Raw genomic sequence first — 11,348 nt, forward strand, 5'->3', positions numbered from 1 at the left:
AAAGCCAGAAGTATTTTTCCGGGTTTTGCCGCATGCGCAGAAGCGCTCTACCGCCATGCGTGCATGTGCAGAAGTGGTCCCTCCGGTTGCGAAAACCTCGGGATCCGACCAGAGCTCTGGAACGGATCCCGTCCGCAACCGGTGGTACTACTACTACTACTACTACTACTAATAATAATAATAATAATAATATAAACAACTCCTCCCACCCCCTCCTCTAAATGTCCTTCCCATACAGCTAGTTGTATTGGTTTGGTTTTGAAAATCCCTAGTGAAAAAGAAAGATTCCTAACCAAGGTAGACGTAAAAAGTTCTGAACTGTATTGCATATATCTTCTGATTACGCCTTGCTGGGTCACCTTGCAGTTGATGCCATTACAGTACCTCAGGTTACAGACGCTTCAGGTTACAGACCCTGCTAACCCAGAAATAGTACCTCGGGTGAAGAACTTTGCTTCAGGATGAGAACAGAAATCGCGTGGTGGTGGCGGCAGTGGGAGGCCCCATTAACTAAAGTGTATATAATATTTTATTAAGTTTTATCCAAGAAAGAAATTACATGGGAAAAAAAACACAGAACAAATAAACACTCAAGCAAATAAACATTCAAGCATAATACGAGTGTTGAATGGTTTCTTTAAATGTAAAGGTTCATCATTGTTCCACCCGATGTGTATGTCTTTAAGGGGCCAGAGCAAGGGCCAGAGCAAGATAACGAGACCCAGCTTTACAGCTGTGAAACATAGCAGGTGCTGCCGAGTTGCATTGATTAAGGTGTGTCAGCATTTGCATGTAGTATATAAGGAGCAGCACCTGGCTCTCCCATTACCCTGGGGGATGGGTTGGTGGTTGGGTCTGGTTTGTTGTTGATGTATTTAGCGTATAAGGAGTTTTTGTTTTTGTAATTAAAACCTTGTTTAAGTTATTTTTGAGTCCCTTTCTTTTTAATGCATGGTCTCCCCAGCAAGCTCTCTGCAGCGCTACCATACTGCAAATAGCCAACAACAAGAACCAAACAATTAACATGTATGAAGAACAGAGAAAAAACAAGAAAAAAGAAAAAGATTAAAACACTAAAAAGATTCAAAAAGTTAAAAATAAAAACCCCTCTCTTTAATTTCTTACCGTTCATAAACTTATTTCTTTGACTTCCTCACCCCCCCCCTTTCTTGTATTCCAGTTTAGAATTAATTAGCAAATTCCTGCCCCATTAACTAAAGTGGTGTCTCGGTTTAAGAACAGTTTCAGGTTAAGAATGGACCTCTGGAACGAATTAAGTTCTTAACCCGAGGTACCACTGTATTCCTTTGAAGAGTTACATTGGTGAGACAAGCATTACCAGGACCCCTCATGATAATGCATAGCTCACCGCAGCCAGAGGCTATAGACAGCATCCCATCTGTGAGGCTACAGCTGCCATACCATAAGCTCCATCCTTTGCTAAATGTCTGCATTCCCTGTGAATTAACACTGTAGGGGCTGCACCCTTCTATGGGTTAACAGGGATACCAGGGCAGGTGGCTGGGTGAAAACAGAACCAGGGAATCAAAGAGTGAAGTTTTCTGTGGCACAGCAGACAATTTAGGTGGTGATGTAGCTAAGTGAAATTTGGGGTATGTGTTTGTTCATCAAGGAGACTGTGGGTTGCAGCCTATAGCATGGACCTTCTGGATTGACTGTGCTGAAAAGGGAGAAGTTGAAACTGATGGTGATATTGGTACACAGTTTAATAAATAATATTTTGAAATGTGTGATATGCAGGGAGATTTTGAAGGCTGCTCAGAAACTGCAATTGCTATTCAGTGAGTTATGTTATATTACTATTGAAATATGTAAGCACCAGGGACAAATGGAAGGGGAAGAAATGGAGGCAGTGAGAGATTTCACTTTCTTGGGCTCCATGATCACTGCAGATGGTGACAGCAGCCACAAAATTAAAAGATGCCTGCTTCTTGGGAGAAAAGCAATGACAAACCTAAACAGCATCTTAAAAAGCAGAGGCATCACCTTGCCAACAAAGGTCCATATAGTAAAAGCTATGGTTTTCCCAGTAGTGATGTATGGAAGTGAGAGCTAGACCATAAAGAAGGCTGATTGCCGAAGAATTTATGCTTTTGAATTATGGTGCTGGAGGAGACTCTTGAGAGTCCCATGGACTGCAAGAAGATCAAACCTATCCATTCTTAAGGAAATTAGCCCTGAGTGCTCACTGGAAGGACAGATCGTGAAGCTGAGGCTCCAATACTTTGGCCACCTCATGAGAAGAGAAGACTCCCTGGAAAAGACCCTGATGTTGGGAAAGATGGAGGGCACAAGGAGAAGGGGACGACAGAGGACGAGATGGTTTGACAGTGTTCTCGGAGCTACCAACATGAGTTTGACCAAACTGTGGGAGGCAGTAGAAGACAGAAGTGCCTGGCATGCTCTGGTCCAGGGGGTCACGAAGAGTCGGACACGACTAAACGACTAAACAACAACAAGCACCAGGGAAAGCCTCTACAGACTCTGGACTACTCCTGTCAGACTGGCTTTCAATGCTTACCATTCTGCTTGTTTTTGTTTTAATTCTATGATGTTGCTTAGTTTGCAGTGTTCAGACAGTTACAGTTAATTTTATTGTATTTTAAATTTTACATACTTATCTTTATTTTATTTTAGATGACTGTTGTTGTCTTCATTATTTCCGTTTTCATTGTGCAGGTTGCTTTGAGAAACCTGGGTGCAAAAATAGCAAGAAATCGGTCCTGACTCATTTGAAACATCTCCTAAAATGATGTTACTCTGCAATCTGAATTATATTTTACTAGCCAATATTTATTAACTTTTAAAAATTATTCTTACTGTAATTGTGCATAGCGTATTTTTATGAATGTTCAACTTATTAATATTTAAATAAATGTGCTACTAACTAATAATAATAATAATAATAATTGTTTTTGTACGCTACTTGAATGCAGCCTGTTGTGGAAAAGTGGGGCATAAATGAGACCATAGTAATGAAGTGTACATGACCAGTTTCTCAATGACTAGCTCTCCCTCTCCCATTTTAGAAGGCACCCTTTTTTGGTGTCAGCAACCTAACTGTATACAGTGGTGCCCCGCAAGACGAATGCCTCGCAAGACGAAAAACCCGTTAGACGAAAGGGTTTTCCATTTTGGAGGCGCTTCGCAAAACGAATTTCCCTATGGGCTTGCTTCGCAAGACGAAATGTCTTGCGAGTTTTTCCGACTTTTTTCCCCTTCCCCCCCTTTTTCTAAGCCGCTTATCCGCTAAGCTGATAAGCCGCTAAAAGCCGCTAATAGCGCTAATCCGCTAAGCCGTCAATGGGCTTGCTTTGCAAGACGAAAAAACCGCTAGACGAAGAGAATCGCGGAACGGATTCTTTTCGTCTTGCGAGGCACCACTGTACTGAATACAGAGACAGTTGAAAGTGATGTTTTTTCACAGAACATTTTTTGACATGTTTGGGCTCCAGGGACAAGTTATCACTTATTAAAACATAGCAGTCCGATTTCCTAATAGAAATATCAAACAGCTGTTGGGGGACCTTGACATCAACAACTCAAAAAGGCCACATCTGTCCCCTGTAAAAAAAACCTAAACCAAACCTCAGCTAGGAGCATAGGAGAAAAGTTAGGTGAAAAACGAATAACATGCTATATTTCACATTTGGTTTAGAAAAACAGGAAGAGTCCGTGGGAAGCTTTCTCAAGGAAGAGGAACACCAAAAAGGATAATTCAGTAAATGAAACCAGCAAGCCTTCAGTACTTTACATTAGACATCCTGTCTGTCAAAAGAAGAAGGAGGTTCACCGAGTTGGCGCCATTGCCTTCCTGGTTGGAAAAACACCCCAAAGAATCCGCAAGTAAGAATACAATTTGCAAAAATGACCTCCATTACTGTCTTTTCTCAGTTTGCTTTATATAACCTTTAGCTTTCAGTGGGGATTATTAATAATGTTATGTTTAAAAGCAGTATTGTTTTGAAACCTTTGTGATTTTAAGTGTAACCTTTTGGGAATAAACAACAGAAAATATTGTGGAAAGACAGTAAAACGAGCAGTTCTGATGGTGCATTGCAAATACCTTCAGTCAGGTTTGCTCAGCTTTTCTGAGAAGTTAGAGCATGTTGATTCTTCTAGTTTTCTATTAGAGTGATCATGTCTAAAACATAATATTGATGTATCCTGAAATTTTTCCACAGTAGGTTAGTGTTGCTGGAATTGTGTCCTCCTTTTAATGGTTGGAATTGCAATTTTTAGAAGAACTTTTATTGTCTAGCCAATAAATGGGGGGAGGAGAGGAGGAAAAGTCCCACAGGACTTCCGCTGCTGGGACTCATTAGGTGAATCTTACCTCATGTTTTTGCAAACCATGTTATATCAGCTTTTTGTAAACCATGGTTTTATAAACTATGGCTTGGCAATAATTCTGAATTTTCTTTTTTCTGGAAACCTGGAAATTAGTGTTACTGATTCATGTTGTAAGATATCCATCCCCTTTTTTTTTGTTTATTTTTTTACATTATTGGGATAATTAGTTATGCTTTGTTTCACTGATGGCTGTAGGAAACAGTTTGAAGAAATGGCATCTCATTTTCAGAAGGCTTCAGTGGAAGAACTCGCCAAGCATATTATCAAAACTACATCAGAAGAAAGGCAGAAAATGCTGAAAGAATTTTACAGTGCTAAATATCCAGCGTTAAAGGACCTATTAAAAGTTGATGTTCCAGTATCTGTTTCAGAAGGAAGTGAGGAAGGAGATGTGCACAGAACCCCGTTTAGAAAAAGAAAGGCAATTTCTAAACGTGGAAAATCAAAGTCTGAGTCTTCAACAGATCTCTACAGCCAAAAAAGACATGACGCAGAAGCAAAGCAGTTTCAATTTCATCCCTTCATACAGGCTGCTGTGTGCCATAATGTGGAAGATAAACAATTGCCCACTGTCATTACCCAAGATAGCGTTAGTAGGAGAAACAGCCAGGCATTCAAGGACTTTATGGCATCTGACTCATTAAGCAGTAAATCAGGAATAATTGAGGGGCTGTCTGCAAAAGGACAGCCAAACTTGAAGGGGATGGAGTCGCCAAGAGAACCCTTTCTGTCTCCACCAGAAAGCAGACATGCTCAAATGTGCAAGAAAAGCTCTTTCGCAGACATGCTAGGAGACATCTCTATTTTAAACGACCTCTTCAAGAGCCATGAAAATAGACCAACAGAGGCACCTAGGAAGACTCTCACCGGTCCTGCAGTAAAAGCACGAACTCGGCCAAAAGACTTCTGGGACATGCTGAATGAACCGAATGATGAGAGCCTCGAAAAACTCACAGACGTGGCAGTCATAGAGAAACTGTGCCAAAGAGCTTCTACAGTCACTTCATCCAAGAAGGAAGAGGATGGCGAGAAGTCTCTTTGGAAGAAAAATGACAATTTTTTATGGAAAAGATATGCAACTGACACAGATGACAAATCTTTGTCTGGCACATGATGTCTAATTTCGAAGAAAACAAGAGGAAAACATCCACAGGTGTTAACAAAAAATATCATTCCTACCCCCCCCCCCCCCCGGAACTGGCCCAATGAATTTGCAAGCTTCTTAAGTGCTCTTCCCGCCAGTTTCCTTCTCCCTCCTCTCACAACTCCTTCAAAAGAAAGGTTGTTTTCTTTTCTCTCTCGAAAGAAGGAAACCTCTATGTTTTGAAGGAATCGTGAAAGGAAAATATCCTTGAAAAGAGGCTGAAGAAATACAAAACACATTGCATTGGTATTGAGAATAAGAGCGGGTCGCTCTTACAGCACCTGTGGAGATTTTCCTCCTGTTTGGCTGTTGACTTGTGAGTGCTCTTGCTTCTGGCTCCTAATTCAGTTTTAAACAGTTAAACTAGGGAAATAATGTTCCAAAGCCGCGAGCCTTCCCCATAAGTCAGTGCAGCACCCATATCAGAGTCCCATTAGACTCCCATTTCCCCTGCTTGTCTGCACACATGAAAATTCTGCCTGCCGTCCATATTCCCATCTACATCATCCCTTCCATTTAGTCAAGTTACTTGTGTCCACACAAACACATTGGATGGGCCTGGGAAGGAGGAGAAAATATAAAGATCCCTCTGTGCACAGGACTTTCAACATCATTGGTTGAACGGCCACATTCTTTTTATGTTTCATTGTAATTTGTTGGCCTCTGTACACTCCAACATTTTTGTCATGTTTTCTGTCAGCAAAGCAGTGGCAAAAGTGTGGGATTTAACCAGATACCTGATTGGTACTCCTCTGAGCTACTAGATTAACACTAGCACACTTTCAGACACAAGCGAAGTTAATCGCTGCAAACACTTTGGGATTAATCAGGATTGCTCTGTCCCAAACGTTGTGACATCTTGAAAAGTGCTTGTTTGATGATGAACTAGTTTGGCAGCTGCTGAGCTGATAGCGTAAGAGGCTCCTGCAAATCTATCAAGTAGTATGTATCATCAGACATCACAACGTTAGCCTGGAGGGGGTATTGAGCAAGAAGAGGTAGCCGTACTCTGCTACTTTGTGATATCTGAAACGATTTTGAAAGATAGGGCAGTTCCCCTGGGATCGTTTATACAGCAAGGTGTGTAACTTTAGCAATACAAGCCTTGCAGGCATGTATTGTTGTCTCATTTCACACCTGCTGGAAACTAAAACTTGAAGGTATCAGTGTATGAAAAAAGCAGTATGGTAACCAGAAACCTGTAAGATTTTATTGGGGGATACAAACTTTTAATGCTAGTGTTTTAAACTAAGGACTTAAAAAAACACATCCTTACTGTACATATTTTTTCATCCTAGTTTTAAAATAAATGCACATTTTATAAAGGTGATTTGTGATCAGACCTGCCACTACTTGCCACAATGGGATGTGTTTCCACCCATGTGATGTCTGGGTGGTTGATAGTGTTTGATTTGTTTCCAATCAACTTAAATCACACATCTCTATTATTAATCAGCTTCTTGGCCATCATAACAGGAGAGTTTAAACAGTTCTTCAGCTTCTTATCCTTCTTAACTGGGGAGTTCAAATGGTTCTTCAATATTTTGCAGGTATCATAATTGGAACACCCAGTAGGCGATCCGTTAACTGCATTTGGCATTGCTGGGCACTGGTTGCCAGATACTGTAATGCAGTGATGGCCAAACTTGGCCCTCCAGCTGTTTTGGGACTACAACTCCCATCATCCCTAGCTAACAGGACCAGTGGTCAGGGATGATGGGAATTGTAGTCCCAAAACAGCTAGAGGGCCAAGTTTGACCATCACTGCTGTAATGTGTCTTGTGAAAGATATGCACAAGCCTCATTTAAATGAATGAAAACTGCATAGCAGCCTTTGCTTGCTGTTTCACTTCACCGTGCCGCTTTCTTGAATTAATTACAATTGGCTAAGTGCATAAGTAATTGCCACGTTCGCATCACTAAATTGGTAAATGAATTGCCAAGTGGTTTTGCCAGAAAAATGATGAAATTTCAGCTTGGATGAATTTATTGCAAGCATTTTGTCTGAAAATGAAATCCTTTTACATACGATACCTCACGTGTGCAGCTGTGAGCATTTATAAAATCAGCAATGTATCATTGGTTCCTCTGTGCTTCACTTCCTCCAAAGTAGATTTGTAGAACATGCTCCTTTTGGGGATTGATTTGTACTGTCCCTTTTGATGAAATTAAGATGGTAGTAAAAACTAAGGCAAATAAGCAAGCCCTCGGCTCCCCAATCTCTCTCATTGCCAACGAAAGCTAATAAATGAATAAAGAACCTACCCATAGGGACGCAGGTGGTGCTGTGGGTTAAACCACAGAGCCTAGGACTTGCCGATCAGAAGGTCGGCGGTTTGAATCCCCGTGACGGGGTGAGCTCCCGTTGCTCGGTCCCAGCTCCTGCCAACCTAGCAGTTCAAAAGCACATCAAAGTGCAAGTAGATAAATAGGTACTGCTCCGGTGGGAAGGCAAATGGCGTTTCCGTGCTCTGCTCTGATTCGCCAGAAGCTGCTTAGTGATGCTGGCCACATGACCCGGAAGCTGTACGCCAGCTCCCTCGGCCAATAAAGCGAGATGAGTGCCGCAATCCCAGAGTCGGCCACGACTGGACCTAATGGTCAGGGGTCCCTTTACCTTTACCTTTAAAGAACCTACCCACACGATGCTGAAACAGTAACCTTGCCCATGCACTATGTAAGACAGGGGTCATCAAACTTTTTCAGTAGGAGGCCAGTCCCTCAGACCTCGTTGGGGGCCGGACTGTATTTTGAAAAATAATGAACGAATTCCTATGCCCCACAAATAACCCAGAGGTGCATGTTAAATAAAAGGACACATTCTACTCATGTAAAAACATGCTGATTCCCGGCCAGATTGAGAAGGTGATTGATCCGCCCCCGGGCCTTAGGTTGGTCTATAACATGGTCTATAACATTTCTGTCTCACATTGAATGTAACTGATCTGTAAAAAGGATTCTATGAACTGAAAGCAGAGACACCGTATGTACTTTTGTAACCCAAGAAAATCTTTAATAAAAACCATTTTTTAAAATAGCTAGATTTGGAAATTATTTTTTTTCCAAAGTCAAGAGAAGAACCTTGCAAATTTGGAAGCTCACGTTTGCCTCTTCCATTATCTGTATTTTGCCTGCAAAAGTATTCTCAGCCTTTTAGATTTTAATCTTCTGTGTTACTATATTTACTTATTAAAGCTTGTATTCACCCTTTCAATAGCGGTGAACAGGGCAAGTTAGAATTAAATAATTGAAAGTACAATAAATAAATAAATAAACATCTAAAATGCTTGCAAGCCTATAATTAAGCATAATGTAGTAGTGTTTGCTTTAACTAGATGGAGTAGAGCACCTCATAATTAAGTCTCTTTAAAACTTTTTAATACCCTTTGTTGACAATCCCTTCAATGAAAAACATCTCTATAGAGTTCTGCTAAAACAAACATTTGTTGAGGAAAGCTAATTTCTTGTACTGAGAGGCACTTTTCAGTTTTATGAATGGCCTGCACTGTGGACAGATTATCATTATATCCCACATAAGTTATTTAAGACAATGAAAATCTTAGGTTTATTGCCAAAGAACTATGACCCTGTTGCACTCCAGGCCACCCAGCTTCCCCATTAGAAACAGTAAGAATTCCCTGGGGTCTCTATCAGCTAGTCAGGAGACAGTGCAGAAGAGAATACCCTCGGCCATGCCACAAAATAGTCTGCAGAAGACAAGGTAATGTGTAAAAAGCTTTTCGTGAAACTTGCAAACAGGTGGTTAGCCACATCCTTTGCCAACCTGATTTTCTTCAGATATAAGCTGTAATGGCTACAGGCAAAAGGAACTGTAGTCTAGAACAGGGGTCAGCAACCTAAGGCCCATGGGCCAAAAGCGGCCCGCAGAGGTTGTTTGGTTGGCCCATGAGCTGCCCACTCGCATGCTGGGCTAAACCAGCACGGCATGGGGACTCTTTTCTGCGGTGCTGGAAATCACATCTGTGCACGTGCAGACGCCGAAAATCGTAGGCGCGTACACTCACGTGCATGCGCAATCCGGCCTATGGAGGGATCTCTGCAGGACTGATCTGGCCCAGGCAAGATAAACCTTGCTGACCCCTGGTCTAGAACATATGGAAGGCACTAGGTTGGCAAAGCCTCGACTGTCCTTTCCATAGACTTTCAGGTAGGATACAACCTGTTTGTTCAGTTGTATGGATCCATACAATGGATGACCTTGGATCCCAAATGCCCTGGAACTCGGACGTTTTGGCTCCCAAACTTGGACGTGATTGTTCCAGTTTGCGAATGTGCTTTTGGAACCTTAATGTCCGACGGGGCTTCCGCAGCTTCTGATTGGCTGCAGGAGCTTCCTGCAGCCAATCAGAAGCTGCGATTTGGTTTTCAAACGTTTTGGAAGTTGAACGGACTTCCGGAAGGGATTCTGGTACAAATGTATATGTTCAAGTCCTCCTGCTAATGTCTTGTTCCAAAGGCATTGCTGTGTGCAGTACAATCACTTAGTAAGAAACTAGTCCTTTGTTGATTACAAAATTACTATATTGGCAACCTCACATTTATGGATGCTGAATCTTTGTGCAACTGCACATACACACATCAGACCAAACCTGGAAGTGGCCCAAAAACATCACAAAAAGGCATGTGGAGGAATGTGGTGTTTGCAGGCTTTTTCAATGGTATTTCAAATACAGTGGTACCTCGCAAGACGAATGCCTCGTAAGATGAAAAACTCGCAAGACGAAAGAGTTTTTCGTTTTTTGAGTTGCTTTGCAAGATGAATTTCCCTATGGGCTTGTTTCGCAAGACGAAAACATCTTGCAAGTTTGTTTCCTTTTTCTTAAAACCGTTAATACCCAGGGTGCATTCAGGGGGTGCAGTTGCGACTCGACTTCGAGGAGGAACTCATAGCACGCGGTGTGGTAGCCTTTTTTGAGGTTTTTGAAGACTTTGGTGATTTTTGAAGCTTTTCCAAAATCTGTGCTTCGCAAGACGAAAAAACTCGCAGAACGAATTAATTTCGTCTTGCGAGGTACCACTGTATATGCGATTTCACTTAAACATGTGGTGAGTGCGTAAATGGGGAGTTGCCTGTACAGTACTAAAAGCAGCATAGTCTCTTGTTTGCTGCAAACTGTGTTGCATAGCCTAAGGATTAATGGACCAGGTTATGGGAGGGATTTTTCTGATGCATAGTTTCTGGAAGGGGTGGGAAAGCAATTTTGATTTGTATGACTCCTGAAAGTTTTGAAATTTCAGATTTAGCACTACATTAATAAAAGGATTTGTGGGTGTCCTTGCCTGTATAAGCTGTTTTATGCAACGGGAAATTGTTCTGAAAACTGAACACAGCAATCTCTGAACTGTGGTGGGTTTTGTGGTCTGGAGGATTGCCCAGTTGAAAATAAACTTAAATTTTATCTGTAGCAGATTCTCCTTTAGGTCATGGGAAGATGCTATAAACTTCACTCTGTCCTCGCAGTAGACATAATGCATTTTAGTTTGCTAAATATTGAAGTTCAAGGTAGTTTGCACCAAACAACCTCAAAAATACTCATGGCACAACAGTTCTGTGCTTCTAGCAATATGCTGAAAACCTACCTGATTACACAAGCATTTCCAGTCCATTGGTACATCCAGGCTGCTGCTGGGGTTACTGAATTATTGCGATTTTTATATTAATCATGAATTTGTGTCTTACTGCTTATATTGTTTGGTTTTATTTGTTTCTACACATGACTTTGACACTTCAAAATATAAAGTGTCATATACATGTTTTACATACCGTATTTTTCGCTCTATAGTCACACTTTTCCCCTCCTTAAAAATA

General features: G+C 41.4%; 1 protein-coding gene across 6 annotated transcripts in view; it reads left to right on the top strand.

Moving 5' to 3' along the window:
• ERCC6L2 (ERCC excision repair 6 like 2) overlaps positions 1 to 7,551 on the top strand; it is a 59,634-nt gene extending 52,083 nt beyond the window's left edge. For all 6 annotated transcript variants that reach the window (XM_079995995.1, XM_079995993.1, XM_079995996.1 and 3 more), the window contains 2 exons: positions 3,680 to 3,867; positions 4,570 to 7,551. In XM_079995995.1, the coding sequence (XP_079852121.1) occupies positions 3,680 to 3,867; positions 4,570 to 5,488 (1,107 nt within the window). In that variant the 3' untranslated portion in view covers positions 5,489 to 7,551. The remainder of the gene's footprint in view (positions 1 to 3,679; positions 3,868 to 4,569) is intronic.
• The last annotated feature ends 3,797 nt before the right edge of the window (positions 7,552 to 11,348 follow it).

Source organism: Podarcis cretensis (genome assembly GCF_951804945.1).
Source record: "Podarcis cretensis genome assembly, chromosome: 11".
Taxonomy (NCBI): domain Eukaryota; kingdom Metazoa; phylum Chordata; class Lepidosauria; order Squamata; family Lacertidae; genus Podarcis; species Podarcis cretensis.